The 17,861-nt window shown below is 52.4% G+C and overlaps 2 protein-coding genes across 2 annotated transcripts in view; both read right to left on the bottom strand.

Moving 5' to 3' along the window:
* Window positions 1-209, bottom strand: part of polr2i (RNA polymerase II subunit I) — a 14,764-nt gene extending 14,555 nt beyond the window's left edge. The window contains exon 1 of the mRNA XM_078430945.1: window positions 168-209. Within this exon, the coding sequence (XP_078287071.1) occupies window positions 168-209 (42 nt within the window). The remainder of the gene's footprint in view (window positions 1-167) is intronic.
* The window catches only part of vaspb (vasodilator stimulated phosphoprotein b), a 54,875-nt gene continuing 37,178 nt past the window's right edge, over window positions 165-17,861 (bottom strand). Inside the window, exons 2-6 of the mRNA XM_078431028.1 lie at window positions 5,158-5,329; window positions 4,188-4,368; window positions 3,995-4,061; window positions 2,961-3,037; window positions 165-399 (exon numbers count right to left, since the gene is read on the bottom strand). Of these exons, the coding sequence (XP_078287154.1) occupies window positions 209-399; window positions 2,961-3,037; window positions 3,995-4,061; window positions 4,188-4,368; window positions 5,158-5,329 (688 nt within the window). The 3' untranslated portion in view covers window positions 165-208. The remainder of the gene's footprint in view (window positions 400-2,960; window positions 3,038-3,994; window positions 4,062-4,187; window positions 4,369-5,157; window positions 5,330-17,861) is intronic.

Here is a 17,861-nt window from a genome sequence, read left to right on the forward strand (position 1 = left end):
CCACCCCCCCCCCTCCCCTCTCTCCTGTTTCCCCCCCACTCCCCACACCCGCCCCCCCCCCCACAGCCCCCCCCACCCCACCCCCCTCACCCACCCTTGGTTCACCCCCCCACTCCCCACACCCGCCCACCCCCCACAGCCCCCCCCACCCCACCCCCCTCACCCACCTTGGCAGCTTTCTTCAGCTTGGCGTTCTGCAGTGCTGCCATCAGCCCACCCCCTCCCTCTCCATCTCCCCCTCCCCCTCGGGAGGAGGTGGGCAGGGGGGGAGGGGGAGGGGAGGAGGCCCCCCCGTGGGGAGAGGGGGGGGAGGAGGAGGGGGTGCCGCCCCAGAGAGGGGGGGCGGTGGTGGGGCGGGTGGTCCTGCAGCGGGGGGAGGTGGGGCGGGTGGAGCAGCAGCTGTGGGGAGAGAAGAGACTGGCGTTAGAGGCAGCACAGCGGCCACTCAGCCCAGCCAGGCACTACTAGCCCTGAACCTGCGGCACATTGACCCATTCGGCCCTGCTAGTCCTTAACAGCACACAAAACTGACCCTCCCCCCACCGAAACGTCACCCATTCCTTCTCTCCAGAGATGCTGCCTGACCTGCTGAGTTACTCTAGCACTCTGCATCTAACCTGGTTTTGTGTGTGTGTGTGTGTGTGTGTGTGTGTGTGTGTGTGTGTGTGTGTGTGTGTGTGTGTGTGTGCGCGTGTCTGTCTGTGTGTGTGTGTGTGTGTGTGCGCGTGTCTGTCTGTCTGTCTGTGTGTGTGTCTGTGTGTGTGTGTGTGTGTGTGTGTGTGTGCGCGTGTCTGTGTGTGTGTGTGTGTCTGTCTGTGTGTGTGTGTGTGTGTGCGCGTGTCTGCCTGCGTGTCTGCCTGTGTGTGTGTGTGTGTGTGTGCGCGTGTCTGTCTGTCTGTGTGTGTGCGCGCGCGTCTGTGTGTGTGTGTGTGTCTGTCTGTGTGTGTGTCTGTGTGTGTGTGTGTGTGTGTGTGTGTCTGTCTGTGTGTGTGTGTGTGTGTGCGCGTGTCTGCCTGTGTGTGTGTGTGTGTGTGTGTGTGTGCGCGTGTCTGTGTGTGTGTGCGCGCGCGTCTGTGTGTGTGTGTGTGCGCGCATGTCTGTCTGTGTGTGTATGTGCGCGTGTGTCTGTCCGTGTGTGTGTGTGCGCATGTGCCTGTCTGTGTGTGTGCGCGCGCGTGTGCGTGCGCGCGTGTGTCTGCGCGCGTGTGTCTCTGTGTGTGCGTCCGTGTGTGTGTGTCTCTGTGTGTGTGTCTGTGTGTGTGCGCGTGTGTGTGTGTCTGTGTGTGTGTGTGTGTGTGTGTGTGCTTCTGTGTGTGTGTGTGCGTGTTTCTGTGTGTGTGTGTGCGTCTGTGTGTGTCTGTGCGTGTGCGTGTCTGTCTGTGTGCGCGCGTGTCTGTCTGTGTCTGCGTGTCTGTGTGTGTCTGCGTGTGTGTGCGTGTCTGTCTGTGTGTGTGCACGTGTCTGTCTGTATGTGTGTCTGTGTGTGTCTGCGTGTGTGCGTGCGTGTGTGTGTCTGCGCGCGTGTGTCTCTGTGTGTGCGTCCGTGTGTGTGTGTCTCTGTGTGTGTGTCTTTGTGTCTGTGCGTCTCTGTGTGTGTGTGTGTCTCTGTGTGTGTGTGTGTGTGTGTGTGTCTCTGTGTGTGTGTGTGTGTGTCTCTGTGTGTGTGTGTGCGTCTGTGTGTGTGTGTGTGTGTGTGTCTGCGTGTGCGTGTCTGTCTGTGTGCGCGCATGTCTGTCTGTGTGTGTGTGTGTCTGCGTGCGTGTGTGGAGTTTGCACGTTCTCCCTGTGACCACGTGGGTCACCTCCGGGTGCTCCGGTTTCCTCCCACATCCCAAAGACGTGTGGGTCTGCAGATTAATCGGCCCCGGCGTGGACTCGTGTGTTGCCTTTCTACTGACTGGTTAGCACGTAACAAAAGCTTTTCACTGTACCTCGGTACACGTGACAATAAACTGAACTGAACTTGAAACTAATCAAGAATATCCACTGACTTGGCCTTCACACCCGTCTGTGGCAATGAATTCCACAGATTCACCGCCCTCTGACTAAAGAAATTCCTCCTCATCTCCTTCCTAAAAGGTGCGTCCCTTAAATCTTATAATTAACTTTTTTTTTTATGAAGAAATTAATTGGTACTTGCAACGCAACGCAACGCAACATGTCCATAAACTAAGGTTGCCAACTTCCTCACTCCCAAATAAGGGACAAGGTGACGTCACCGCCCCGCGCCCCACGTGACCTCACCCAGCCAGCGGCCACGTGCTCCCGCTCCACCAATGGCGGCCGCCATTGGTGGAGCGGGAGCGCGTGGCCGCTGGCTGGGTGAGGCCACGTGGGGCGCGGGGCGGTGACGTCACCCCTTTGTCCCTTATTCGGGAGCGAGGAAGTTGGCAACCCTACTAATACGGGACAAGGGCGGTCCCGTACGGTCCCAAACTAATTCAGCCCAAAATACGGGATGTCCCGGCTAATACGGGACAGTTGGCGACCCGACTATAAACACAGTACTCCAAGAGTCAAGAGTATTTTATAAGAAAATAACTGCAGATGCTGGTACAAATCGAAGGTATTTATTCGCAAAATGCTGGAGTAACTCAATAGACAATAGGTGCAGGAGGAGGCCATTCGGCCCTTCGAGCCTGCACCGCCATTCAATGTGATCACGGCTGATCATTCTCAATCAGTACCCCGTTCCTGCCTTCTCCCCATACCCCCTGACTCCGCTATCCTTAAGAGCTCTATCCAGCTCTCTCTTGAATGCATTCAGAGAATTGGCCTCCACTGTCTTCTGAGGCAGAGAATTCCACAGATTCACAACTCTCTGACTGAGTAACTCAGCGGGACGGGCAGGAATGGGTGACGTCTCGGGTCGAGACCCTTCTTCAGACTGAGAGTCATGGGGAGAGGGAGTCATAGAGATAAGGAAGGGTAAGGTGTGAAGGAGGGAGACAGTCTCCTACCTGCATTGCGCCGTTCCTGTTGTTCCCTCTGTTCCTGCTCCAGCTGTTCCTGTTTCTGCTGCTGTTCCAGCCGTTGCCTGGAGGGGGGGTCAGACACAAGAAAAGATACTAGAGGAGCAAGATGGACCACTCCGTTGAAATCGCCTACACTGAAGTGTAGTGCGCAAAGGAGCCATTTTAGTAAGCAAAACCCGCCGTTCGCCAAGCCTCTCGCAGTGTAATCAGTGTTGTGGGGGAACAGTATGTGTGATGATACCATTAAAATGCAGAATATATCTCATCTATCAATTCACAGATTTTTCTTTTAAAATGTTTCTGCAAGTTTCTGCCTACTAAAATGGCCGCCACGACGTACTACGGTTTTTAGGGTCGAGTGGTCTATCTTGCTCCTCTAGTATCTTTGGACACAAACACATCTGACTTTGCTGCACATCCCCTCCCCTCTGCACCCCCCTACCAGGGGCTGAATGTGGGGGGGGGGGGGAGAAGGGGGGGAGAATGTGAGGGAGAGGAGTGGGTTAAGAATAGAGAGAGGGGAGTGTGTGTGTGTATGCACTTGTGTGTGTGTGTATGTGCGCATGCATGCCCGCATATGTGTAGGAAGCGTGGTCTGTGTGCATGTGAATGGAGCGTGGGCTGCGCGTGTGTGTGTGTGTATGCATGTGTGTGTCTGTGCGCATGCATGTCTGCGTGTGTGCAGGGAGCACGGTCTGTGTGCATGCATGCGCGTGAGCGCACGCGTGTGCAAGTTTGCAGCGTGTGCATGTGTATGTGGAGTGTGGTGCGTATGTGCATGCATGCTTGCATGCGGACGTGTGCGTGTGCACACGTGCCTGCATGCGGCCCTGTGCATGTGTGTGTGCATGTGTGGTTGCATGCGGTTGTGTGCATGCGTGCTTGTACGCGGTTGCGTGCACGTGTGTGTGCATGTGTGCTTGCGTGCGATTGTGTGCATGTGTGTGTGTGCATGCGTGCTTGCGTGCAATTGTGTGCATGTGTGTGCATGCGTGTCTGTCCGGTCGGTCCCCGCTCACCTGCGTTGCTGCTCCTGTTCCTCAGCAGTGGGCCCGTTGTTGACGGGCCGCGGCGGCGCGGCGTTGCCTGTGGGAGGCAGTAGAGAGCACGGGCATTAATGGCGGGCAGACGCAGAGGGCGGGAGTGACAGCGGGTCAGGCAGCATCTCTGGAGAGAGGGAGTGGGCGGCGTTTGCGTGATTGCACCACGTACCGGCGTTCGCTGTGCCGTCCAGCACCTCCAGCGCATGCTGCATCCCATTGGCGAAGAGCACGGCGTCCTCCTTGCTGCCAAAGTTCAGTCCCCACACCTGCCGCAAGTCCCTCCATTGGTGGAAGCTGGGCGTGGCCTGGTTGTACTTCAGCCCCTTGGCGATCGGGCAGTTGATCACAACCTGCACACCCGCCAGACAGGCAAGAGTTAAACCCCTGGGGCCCACAAGCCCAATTAAAATGGGCGCGAGCCGTCTTACAAACCACAATCCTCCCAAAACCAGTTCAGTTTAGTTTATTGTCACGTGTACCGAGCGAGGTACAGTGAAAAGCTTTTGTTGTTGCGGAAAGACTGTACACGATTATAATCAAGCCCACCCACCTTCCTCCCCTCCCCTCCCCACCCACCCTTCACTCCCCTCCAAAACCACTCACCCCCCCCCCCACCCAACCTCCCTATCTCCCCACCCCACCCTCTCATAGAAACATAGACAATAGGTGCAGGAGGAGGCCATTCGGCCCATCGAGCCAGCACCACCATTCATTGTGATCATGGCTGATCATCTACAATCAGTAACCCGTGCCTGCCTTCTCCCCATATCCCTTGATTCCGCTAGCCCCTAGAGCTCTAAATCATCCCACCCTCTCTCCCTCCCCTCCCACCCCACCCTTCCCTCACTCACTACCAACCCCACCCACCCCACCCTCCTTCCCCCACCTTCCCCACCCTCCTTCCCCCACCCTCCTTCCCCCACCCTCCCCACCCACCCCCTCTCTCCCCCTCTCCCCCACCCTCCCCCTCTCCCCACCCTCCTTCCCCCACCCTCCCCACCCACCCCCTCCCTCTCCCCTCCCTCCCCCTCTCCCCACCCACCCCCTCTCCCCACCCTCCTTCCCCCACCCTCCCCACCCACCCCCTCCCCACCCTCCCCCCCTCCCTAACCTCCACTCTCCCCCCCCCCGCTCCGTACCTGCTGGTCCTGCTGAATCTTGCGTCCTACTACACGGAAGGTGTTGCTGCTGGGGTTGTGGTAGATGTGGACCCGGCTGAACACCTGGGTCCCTGTACCCGCTGGCACCCACTTCTTGTTGGCATCGTCGTAGATCATCACTGTGGCCCGGGCTTGGCACATACTGGTTTCACTGGAAGGACAGAGTAACACGCATCAGTCCGCAACTCCTCGAGACACATGTTCACAGGTGATAGGAGCAGAATTAGGCCATTCGGCCCATCAAGTCTACTCCGCCATTCAATGATGGCCGATATATCTCTCCCTCCTAACCCCATTCTCCTGCCTTCTCCCCATAATCTCTGACACCCTAGGATATACCACCTCTGTTCTAAAGTTGCGTCCTTTTAGAAACATAGAAAATAGGTGCAGGAGTAGGCCATTCGGCCCTTCGAGCCTGTACGCACCGCCATTCAATATGATCATGGCTGATGATCCAACTCAGTATCCCGTACCTGCCTTCTCTCCATACCCCCTGATCCCTTTAGCCACAAGGGCCACATCTAACTCCCTCTTAAATATAGCCAAAGAACTGGCCTCAACTACCTTCTGTGGCAGAGAGTTCCACAGATTCACCACTCTCTGTGTGAAAAAAAACTTTCTCATCTCGGTCCTAAAAGACTCCCCCCTTATCCTTAAACTGTGACCCCTTGTTCTGGACTTCCCCAACATCGGGAACAATCTTCCCGCATCTAGCCTGTCCAACCCTTTAAGAATTTTATAAGTTTCTATAAGATCCCCCCTCAATCTTCTAAATTCCAGCGAGTACAAGCCCAGTCTATCCAGTCTTTCTTCATTTTACTCTGAGACTGTGCCCTCTGGTTCTCAAATCTCTCAGTGCGGCACGGTGGCACAGCGGGTAGTGTTGCTTCCTCACAGCGCCAGAGACCCGGGTTCCATCCCGACTACGGGCGCCGTCTGTACGGAGTTTGTACGTTCTCCCCGTGACCTGCGTGAGTTTTCTCCGAGATCTTCGGTTTCCTCCCACACTCCAAAGGCGTACGGGTTTGCCACACTCCAAAGGCGTACGGGTTTGTAGGTTTATTGGGTTGAGTGTAAATGTTAGATTGTCCCTAGTGTATGTAGGATAGTGTTAATGTGCGGGGATCGCTGGTCGGTGCGGTCCCGGTGGGCCGAAGGGCCTGTTTCCGCGCTGTATCTCTAAACTAAACTAAGTCTACTCTGCCATTCAATCATGGCTGATCTATCTCTCCCTCCTAACCCCATTCTCCTGCCTTCTCCCCACAACCCCTGACACCCGCACTGATCAAGAATCTATCTATCTCTGCCTGACAAACTATCCACTGACTTGGCCTCCACTGCCGTGTGTGGCAAAGAATCCCACAGATTCACCACCCTCTGGCTAAAGAAATTCGTCCTCATCTCTGTTCTAAAGTTGTGTCCTTTTACTCTGAGGCTGTGCCCTCTGGTTCCAGACTCTCCCAGGGTGGCACGGTGGCGCAGCGGGTAGAGCTGCTGCCTCACAGCGCCAGAGACCCGGTTCGATCCCAACTACGGCGCTGTCTGTACAGAGTTTGTACGTTCTCCCCGTGACCTGCGTGGGTTTCTCCGGGTGCTCCGGTTTCCTCCCACACTCCAAAGACGTGCAGGTTTGTAGGTTAATTGGCATGGGTAAAGATGGTAAATTGTCCCTGGTGTGTGTAGGATAGTGTTAGTGTGTGGGGATCGCTGGTCGGCACGGACTCGGTGGGCCGAAGGGCCTGTTTCTGCGCTGTATCTCTAAACAAAACTAAACTAAAAATCTGGATGTAGAAATTGCCACAAAGTTCAGTCCATGGTAGAATTTAGAAGGGGAGTTGATTGGGAGAATAAGTGACTGGTAAAATAAGCAAGGGGAACTTCTAGAGATGCTGCCTGTCCCGCTGAGTTACTCCAGCATTTTGTGTCTGTCTTCGGTTTAAGCCAGTGCCTGCAGTTCCTTCCTACACGATTCATCTAAGGACTGGCGTGGCTTCAGCGAGAGGCAATTAGTTCCGAAACACCGTCTCTCCAGAAAACGTAGTCGTCGCGTCTGCCACTTCCATTTTTGGCCGCATCATTACAGCCTGAGCAACAGAATCACAGTCCAGGAAGGGAGAGGTAAGATAAGGTAAGAGGTAAAATGTACGGGGATCGCTGGGCGGCACGGACTTGGTGGGCCGAAAAAGGCCTGTTTCCGGCTGTATATATATGATATGATATGATGATACAAGGACCACAGGCACAAAAAGCCGGAGTAACAGCCGAGTTACGGAGTCGACGAGAAAATGGGCCAGCATGGAGTTTGTGCGAATGGGCGGCGAATGGGCGGCATGGACTCGGTGGGCCGAAGGGCCTGTTTACGTGTTGTATCTCTAAACTAAACTAAACCCAAAATAACACAGTACTGGTGTGAAGGGGTGGTCGATGGTTAGCATGGACTCGGTGGGCCGAAGGGCCTGTTTACGTGCTGTATCTCTAAACTAAACTCAAAATAACAATACTGGTGTGAAAGGGTGGTCGCTGGTTGGCGCGGACTCGATGGGCCGAAGGGCCTGTTTACGTGCTGTATCTCTAAACTAAACTAAACCCAAAACTGGTGTGAAGGGGTGGTCGCCGGTCAGCATGGACTCGGTGGGCCGAAGGGCCTGTTTCCACGCTGTGCCTCTAAACTGCACCAAAATTGGAGGTCTGGGCCCTGCTGCTGATGGATGAGTGGGTCAGGAATGAGAGGAATGTGTGTCGGATAAACTACAGCAGAGCAGACAAACCACAACGACGATCCCAGCAGAGTAACGGTCGTTACCCAGAGCGGATGTACACCAGCCAACACGGCACACACACAGGGAGGGACATCAGTGGGCCGTGAGACATTGCCCGGCTCACGAGCCTGCAATAACTTGCACAACGCATGGCGTTAAACACCAACGACAGCATAGGCCGAGCTACAGGGAGAGGTTGAGCAAGCTGGGACTCTCCCCTGACTCACAGTCTGAAGAAGGGTCTCGACAGCTCCTCCTATTCACGTATAAAGCCCTAAATGGACACTCCCCCCCCCCCCTACATCAAAAATCTTCTAACCCCCCTCTCTAACTCCAGGTCCCTCAGGTCGGCCGACTTGGGGCTACTCACTATCCCGCGGTCTAGCTTAAGCTCAGGGGTGACCGCGCTTTTGCGGTTGCAGCTCCTAGACTGTGGAACAGCATCCCTCTCCCCATCAGAACTGCCCCTCCATCCACTCCTTTAAGTCCAGACTCAAAACCTATTTCTACTCCCTAGCGTCTGAGGCTCATTGAGGAGGCGCTGTGAACTGTTTATGTGTTACTGTATGTTTCTTTTTTTTTTTTCCATTGGAACCTAATCAGATGTACAGCACTTTGGTCAACGTGGGTTGTTTTTAAATGTGCTATACAAATAAAATTGACTTGACTTGACCCGAAACATCACCCATTCAATAGACAATAGACAATAGGTGCAGGAGGAGGCCATTCGGCCCTTCGAGCCAGCACCGCCATTCAATGTGATCATGGCTGATCATTCTTAATCAGTACCCCGTTCCTGCCTTCTCCCATTCCTTCTCTCCACAGATGCTGCCTGTCCCGCTGAGATACTCCAGCATTTTGTGTCTTTCTTTGGTTTAAACCAGCATCTGCAGTTCCTTCATACACTGTATTAGTTTGGTTTAGAGATACAGCGCGGAAACAGGCCCTTCGGCCCACCGAGACCGTGCCGACAGCGATCACCCTGCACACTAACACTATCCTTCACACACACACAAGGAACAATTTACAATCTTTTTACAAAGCCAATTAACCTACAAACCCGCACGTCTTTGGAGTGCGGGAGGAAACCGAAGCACCCGGAGAAAACCCACGCAGGTCACGGGGAGAACGTGCAAACTCCGCACAGACAGCGCCCGTCATCGGGATGGAACCCGGGTCTCTGGCGCCGTGAGGCAGCAGCTCTACCTGCTGCACCAACGTGCCGCACTTTACTTTATATTGGTGAATTTTATTCACGGTGGGTGTAAGAAATGGGAGGGGGAGGGGGAGGGAAGTAGCAAATGCTGTCTGTGATCTGGGCTTGTTCTATGCCATGATCGCAATGAATGGCGGTGCTGGCTCGAAGGGCTGAATGGCCTACTCCTGCACCTATTGTCTATTGTCTATTGTCTATTGTCTATGTTCTGCGTTATTAATTGATCCAACGTCTTTGCAAGAAGTCCCGGTTAAGTTGCTGCCACCTCCCTTTCAGGCAGCGGACTGCAGAGCAGGTTTGTGAGAACGTGCGGCGTGTGAGAAGGATCTCTTCCCCTGCCCCCCCCACCTCCTCTCCCCCCCCCCCCACCAGTGTGTCGTGCCCTGCTTTGGCCCGCTCATGTTCTCCCAGCGGTTCCCGCAGTTAGCACGTCTCTTTCAGGCAGGACTGTCCCCTGTCAGGGGGAATGTTTCGATCGAGTCGTCGCTGTTAAAGTCTTGGCACGTCCTCGAGGCTTGCAGGTCCCAGCTTGCCGGCACAGAGGCTGCAACTACACGCAGGGCGAGGGAGGGTGGATTCATGTTAACTCACGGTGCACCACTCACCAACACACCCCTGCAGCATCCCGACCCAAAACGTCACCTATCCATGTTCTCCACAGATGCTGACTGACCCGCTGTGTTACTCCAGCACGCTGTGAAACGTCACCTACCCATGTTCTCCACAGATGCTGCCTGACCCGCTGAGTTACTCCAGCACTCTGTGAAACGTCACCTATCCATGTTCTCCACAGATGCTGCCTGACCCGCTGAGTTACTCCAGCACTTTGTGTCTTTTTCTTGTGTAAACCAGCATCCACAGTTCCTTGTTTCTGCAAATCTTTGCTGTCACATTGAGCAATGCAGACCACAATTTGGTGGTTTCCTTGGCTGTTCCCTTGGCTTCCCACCCCCCTGGTGCTTGGGCTTCCAAAGAGGGTGTCGTGTCCGCCCTTTGAGCTCTGGTAACCTGACCTGCAGGAATTTGGGAAGTGGTATGTACTGCTTCTGGTCTGACCTGTTTGATGGGTTTCAAGATGTGTGATTTGTGCATTCGCCCAGTTGTGTAGCTTCTCAGTCACCATGAAGTCATGTCAACAACACAGTTGCTGGAAATGGACTGAATCAAGGATTACCGGTTTGCGTAGGAAAACAAGTGCAGATGCTGGTACAAAATCGAAGGGTGACACAAAATGCTGGAGTAACTCAGTGGGTCAGGCAGCATCTCTGGAGAGAAGGAATGGGTGACGTTTCGGGTCGAGACCCTTCTTCAGACTGATGTCCGGGACTGTGTCGACCAGTGATCCCCAAAGATGTGCGGGTTTGTAGGTTAATTGGCCTTCTGTAAATTGCCCCTGGTGTGTAGGGAGCTGATGAGAAAGTGGGATAACATGGAATGGGTGATCAATGGGCGGTGGGCTGAAGGGCCTGTTTCTATGCTGTTTCCCCAATACTAAGACTAAATTGATGTTAACCGGTTTATACAAAAAGATGCAAAGAGCTGGAGTAACTCAGTGGGTCAGGCAGCATCTGTGGAGAACATGGGTAGGTGACGTTTCACAGAGTGCTGGAGTAACTCAGCGGGTCAGGCAGCATCTGTGGAGAACATGATAGGTGACGTTTCACAGAGTGCTGGAGTAACTCAGCGGGTCAGGCAGCATCTCGGGAGAGAAGGGAATGGGTAACGTTTCGGACGAGACCCTTCTTCAGATATAGATGGATACAGTTGGGGAGGAAAAAAAACTGCAGATGCTGGTTTAAATCGAAGGTAGGCACAAAATGCTGGAGTAACTCAGTGGGACAGGTAGCATCTCGGGAGAGAAGGAATGGGTGAGGGTTCAGGTCGACCTGACCCGCTGAGTTACTCCAGCATTTTGTGCCTACCTTCGATTTAAACCAGCATCTGCAGTTTGTTTCCCTCCTCAACATGTATCCACCTATATCTGAAGAAGGGTCTCGTCCCGAAACGTCACCCATTCCCTTCTCTCCAGAGATGCTGCCTGACCTGCTGAGTTACTCCAGCATTTTGTGTTTCCAGTTGAGGAGTTGATTTGGCAGATGGGCAAACAAAGGCTGGAGATGAAGAGGGCGTTGGATAATGAGAGAGGAACAATTATCTTTCAGGTATTCCCAACCTCCCTAGTGGAGCTTCACTTTCAATGTTGATTGGGCCACCTGTCACCCTACAACAGCCTCTAACCACAACGCCAGCACAGAGATATTCCCAAAGGCAACAGGAACACCTTCACTTACACCAACTGAACCATGTTCGTAAGTGATAGAAGCAGAATTAGGCCATTCGGCCATCAAGTCTACTCCGCCATTCAATCATGGCTGATTAACTTCCCTGCAGTTTAGTTTTGAGATGCAGCGCGGAAACAGGCCTTTCGGCCACCGAGTCCGCGCCGACAGCGATCCCCGCACACTAACACTATCCCACACACACTGGGGACAATTCACACTTACACCAAGCCAATTAAGCTGCAAACCTGTACGTCTTTGGAGTGTGGGAGGAAACCGAAGATCTTGGAGAAAACCCACGCAGGTCACGGGAGAACGTACAAACTCAGTACAGACGGCACCCATGGTCGGGATCGAACCCGGGTCTCCGGCGCTGCAAGCGCTGTGAGGCAACAACTCTACCGCTGCGCCACTGTGCCGCCCGTGACTTGATGTTGGTGAATTTTATTCCTGGTGGTTGTAAGAAATGTGAGGCGGAGGAGGCAGGCAGCAAATGAAGAAATCATTGCCAGCAACAACACAACCCCAGGAGAACGAGATGCCTGACAATCGGCAGGGTGGCACAGCGGGTAGAGCTGCTGCCTCACAGCGCCAGAGACCCGGGTTCGATCCCGACCACGGGTGCTATCTGTACGGAGTTTGTACGTTCTCTCCGTGACTTGCGTGGGTTTTCTCCGGGTGCTCCGGTTTCCTCCCACACTCCAAAGACGTGCAGATTTGTTAATTGGCTTCAGTAAAATTGTCCCGAGTGCGTGTAAGATAGTACTCATGAACAGGGTCGCTGGTCGGCGCGAACCCGATGGGCCGAAGGGCCTGTTTCCGCGCTGTATCTCTAAAGTCGAAAAGTCTTCGTGAATCTTGCACGTTCTGGCGATCGACACAAAATATTCAGTGTAGGAAGGAACTGCAGATGAAATGTGTAGGAAGGAACTGCAGATGCTGCTTTAAACCGACAAAAGACACAAAATGCTGGAGTAACTCAGCGGGACAGGCAGCATCTCTGGAGAGAAGGAATGGGTGACCCTTCTTCTGTAACTCCTTACACATTGTGGCGATCATTTCGAAGACTAGGGAAGCATTTTCATTCTGTGGGCTTGACGTCACGGATAGTGCTGTACCCATCAACGTCACAAGTCACAGATGCCGGGTCAGTCAGCACACAAGTGTTGAATCACGTTGATGGTTAATGAGTTACAGGTGAACGCCAGGTACCAGCTGGCTGCAACGCAGCATGACTCCGGACGTGTACAAAGCCTCGTGTTGTTTGTGTAGACAAGTCAGAACCCATGCAAACCTGCGCACTGACACCGAACAGGAAGACCAGCACAAAATGCTGGAGTAACTCAGCGGGTCAGGCAGCATCTCTGGAGAGAAGGAATGGGTGATGTTTCGGGGTTGAGACGTCTAAAGAAGGGTCACCCATTCCTTCTCTCCAGAGATGCTGCCTGTCCCGCTGAGTTACTCCTGCATTTTGTGTCTACCTTCGGTTTAAACCAGCATCTGCAGTTCCTTCCTTCCACAACGTAGGAAGAAGGTCGGCACGGTGGCGCAGCGGTAGAGTTGCTGCCTTACAGCGAATGCAGCGCCGGAGACTCAGGTTCGATCCTGACTACGGGCGCTGTCTGTACAGAGTTTGTACGTTCTCCCCGTGACCTGCGTGGGTTTTCTCCGAGATCTTCGGTTTCCTCCCACACTCCAAAGACGTGCAGGTTTGTAGGTTAATTGGCTGGGCAAATGTAAAAATTGTCCCTAGTGTGTGCAGGATAGTGTTAGTGTGCGGGGATCGCTGGGCGGCGCGGACTCGGTGGGCGAAGGGCCTGTTTCTGCGCTGTATCTCTAAATCTAAATCTAAGAAGGGCCCAGACCCAAATCGCCCTCTGTCCATTCTCTCCACAGATGCTGCCTGACCCGCTGAGTTCGGTTTGGGGATATTGTGCGGAAACAGGGGGCTAGCACGGGCAAGTTGGGCCGAAGGGCCCGTTTCCATGCTGTGAGACTCTCAGAATAAAATCTTTCCCCTCACCTTAAATTTCCCATCTCACCGTGATTGTAATAACTCTAAAATAATCACTAGGGTGGTATCAACAAGCAACCACTTCCTTTCGTGACGTTTGACGGGGGAGCGGGAGGGAGGGCCAAAGGTACACTGATTAAGTTCAGGGTGGGGAGGCTCGTTATTGTCAGCCTGCCTTTTTAAGCAAACTTCACACTCCCGGGAAACAGACATGAACTTTTGCACAGTAGCGGGGGAAAGGCACGGGAAGGCAACGTCGACCAGGTTTTGAACAGAACGAGATTCAATCATGCATTTGTGGATTGGGTTTTTGCTGGTCAATAATTAACACACAGTACTTTGCATGACCACGCGTGTCGAGGCAGCCCGCGGGCAGAGGGGCTGCCGGCCATCACAACATCGCAACTCCTGCAGTTACAGGACTGCGGGTGCAGCAACATCTCACACGAACACTCTGCACAGAAGATATGCAGTCACGCCAGGCTAAGTCAGGGCAGACAAATGTCCCTGCAGTCAGAGTGCAAAAACAAGATGGGTGTAGGGTGTGTGTACATATGTATCCACATATATACATGAACACACATATGTATACACATGTATACACACATACATATATACAAACATATAGAAGGTATTTACTGCCGGACCCTGACGTGAGAGGACGCTGGCGTTGTGTATTCGCCGCTTTTCCGTCAGGATAGTTTGTTTGTTTGTTTCTATGTTAATTGTTTTTGTAAAGCGCTTTGAGCATGCGATAAGGCGCTATATAAAATAAATGGATTATTATTATTATTATTATTATTTATTCACAAAATGCTGGAGTAACTCAGCGGGTCGGGCAGCATCACGGGAGAGAAGGAATGGGTGACGTTTCGGGTCGAGACCCTTCTTCAGACCTGCTGAGTTACTCCAGCATTTTGTAAATAAATACCTTCGATTTGTACCAGCATCTGCAGTTATCTTCTTATATACAAACATATACATGCACACATGTATATATATACACAGGCACATATATATGCACACACATATACACACACACACATACACACACACAAATATACACACGGACATATATACAATAGACAATAGGTGCAGGAGGAGGCCATTCGGCCCTTCGAACAAGCACCGCCATTCAATGTGATCATGGCTGATCATTCTCAATCAGTACCCCGTTCCTGCCTTCTCCCGCACCCCCTGACTCCGCTATCCTTAAGAGCTCTATCTAGCTCTCTCTTGAATGTATTCAGAGAATTGGCCTCCACTGCCTTCTGAGGCAGAGAATTCCACAGATTTACTACTCTGACTGAAAAAGTTTTTTCTCATCTCAGTTCTAAGTACAGGTATATATACACACGCGTATATATGCACACACACACATATATACACACATGTATATATATACACACACTTGTATTCACACACATGTATATATACACACACATGTATAAATATAGATATATGCACAAATATATATATAAATACGCAAATGTATATGCACAAAGGCAGCGTGAGGTGTAGATGTAGATGTGAGGTGTAGATGGAGTCAATGGAAGGGAGGTTGGTTGGTTTGTGTGATGGTCTGGGCTGCGTCCACAATTTGCTGTAATTTCTTGCAAACAATTCATGTGATTGTTCAGAAAGGAAATCAGTGGTTAAGTCGCTCGGCTGATAAAACCTGCAAATGGTTTTACACTTTCCCTTACTTAAACAAAAAGAGAAAATGTATCAGGGAGGCAAGCTGACAGGAAATGTCTGAAGTGTCTTGAACCGAAAATTCACCCATTCATCGCCACTGATGCTGCCTGACCTGCTGAGTTACTCCAGCACTCTGTGAAACGTCACCTATCCATGTTCTCCACAGATGCTGCCTGACCCGCTGAGTTACTCCAGCACCCTGTGAAACGTCACCTATCCATGTTCTCCACAGATGCTGCCTGACCTGCTGAGTTACTCCAGCACTCTGTGAAACGTCACCTATCCATGTTCTCCACAGATGCTGCCTGACCCGCTGAGTTACTCCAGGGTTTTGCGTCTATCTTCGGTTTAAACCAGCATCTGCAGTTCCTTCCTACACAAGTTACTCCAGTCACTTTGTGACCACGTTACAGAACCTACGTGGGAACATGTTATTGTGGATTTGGTGTTGGGTAACAAGGACGGATGGATAAGGGATCTTGTGGTTGAAGAACCCTTCACAGGTAGTGACCGAAGTATTCTAGAATTCCACGTTAAAGGGTGAACACCACTGAACTAAAGCCACTGCCTTCATCTTAAGGGAAGTTATAATGATACGAGTGGACCCGTTGGGCCCAAACATCTCCTGCATTGGAGCAGTACCCTCTCCTCCCCTCCCTCACTCCCTCCCTCCCCCACTCCCTCCCTCCCCCACTCCCTCCCTCCCCCACTCCCTCCCTCCCCCACTCCCTCCCTCCCCCACTCCCTCCCTCCCCCACTCCCTCCCTCCCCCACTCCCTCCCTCCCCCTCCCACTCCCCCCTTCCTCTCCCCCCCCCCACTCCATCCCCCTCAACCCCCCCTTGTCCTCCATCTTCCCTCCCTCCCTCCCCCTCCCTCCCTAGGAGATAGATTTAAATTTAAAATGTGGATAACTTTAAAAATATAACACCGATTTCAATGAAACTTCTTCCATTAGCACCAAAGGGACGATGGTGAGTAAGGTGGGCCTAGAATTGTCACGCTATCGTGTACCGTTATGGCTGGAGTTCAGGAACAAACAAACAAACAAACGAGAGTTTTAGTATATAGATGTAGGTGAAATGGTGTTAGGTGGACGGCAAAGACAGCTAAGAGACAGAGCAGCCGATGAACAGTGGCTGATATTAAACAAAGACACAAAGTGCTGGAGTAACTCAGTGCGTCGGACAGCATTCCTGGAGAACTATGGATGGGCGATGTTTCAGGTTGGAAGCCTTCTTCAATCTGAAGAAGAGTCCCAACCTGAAACGTCACCTATCCATGGTCTCCACAGATGCTGCCTGACCCGCTGAGTTACTCCAGCATCTCTGGAGAACATGGATAGGTGACGTTTCACAGAGTGCTGGAGTAACTCAGCGGGTCAGGCAGCATCTCTGGAGAACATGGATAGGTGACGTTTAGGGTCGGGACCTTTCTTCAGACATTGCTTGACAAGCCGTGACAAAGCTGATGGTCTACCTGTTCAGAATCAGCACACTACAGGCCATTTTGTGTTGGAAGGAACTGCAGATGCTGGTTTAAACCAAAGATAGACACAAAATGCTGGAGTAACTCAGCGGGACAGGCAGCATCTCTGGAGAGAAGGAATGGATGACGTTGGGTCCAGTCTAAGGAAGGGTCTCGACCCGAAACGTCACCCATTCCTTCTCTCCAGGGATGCTGCCTGTCCCGCTGAGTTACTCCAGCATTTTGTGTCTGTCTGGGATGTGGGAAACATAGAAACATAGAAATTAGGTGCAGGAGTAGGCCATTCGGCCCTTCGAGCCTGCACTGCCATTCAATATGATCATGGCTGATCATCCAACTCAGTATCCCGTACCTGCCTTCTCTCCATACCCCCTGATCCCTTTAGCCACAAGGGCCACATCTAACTCCCTCTTAAATATAGCCAATGAACTGGCCTCAACTACCTTCTGTGGCAGAGAATTCCACAGATTCACCACTCTCTGTGTGAAAAAAAAACGTTCTCATCTCGGTCCTAAGGGGTGACATTTCGGGTCGAGACCCTTCTTCAGAGTACGGGCCGTTTTGTTGGGTTGTGTCACGGCTGCTCCCCATTTTCTCTTGAGCACTGAAGTGGCCACATTGTCGAAACTGCGCAACTTCCTGTGAGAAAGCGTTGAAGTGCGAGACGGAAATGGCCTGGTCTAATCACAGCGGCGGCAGATAAGGTCAGAGTTGCCGAGACGTGGGAGGAATAGGGAACTGGGTTGAGGAAGCTCGAGCATTGGTTGCAGCTAAACCCCAGCAGCCAGTTGCTGAAGTGAAACTCATGCTGACCCCAACAGCAGACGTGAAAGTAATCATCTGCACCTCTCCACGTTTCAAAAGGCTCGGCCTCTGCACCAATGCATGGACAGGATTTAGAAGAATGAGGGGGGGGTCTCAGTGAAAGGCTTGGATAGAGTGGATGTGGAGAGGTTGTTTCCACTAGTGGGAGAGTCTAGGACTAGAGGCCACAGGCTCAGAATTAAAGGACATTCTTTTAGGAAGGAATTGAGGAGAAATTTATTTAGTCAGAGGGTGGTGAATCTGTGGAATTTTAGATTGAGAGATACTGCGCGGAAACAGGCCCTTCGGCCCACCGAGTCCGCGCCGCCCAGCGATCCCCGCACATTAACACTGTCCTACACACACTAGGGACAATTTTTACATTTTACCCAGTCAATTAACCTACATATCTGTACGTCTTTGGAG

This window comes from Rhinoraja longicauda, chromosome 41 (genome assembly GCF_053455715.1).
Source record: "Rhinoraja longicauda isolate Sanriku21f chromosome 41, sRhiLon1.1, whole genome shotgun sequence".
Lineage (NCBI taxonomy): Eukaryota > Metazoa > Chordata > Chondrichthyes > Rajiformes > Arhynchobatidae > Rhinoraja > Rhinoraja longicauda.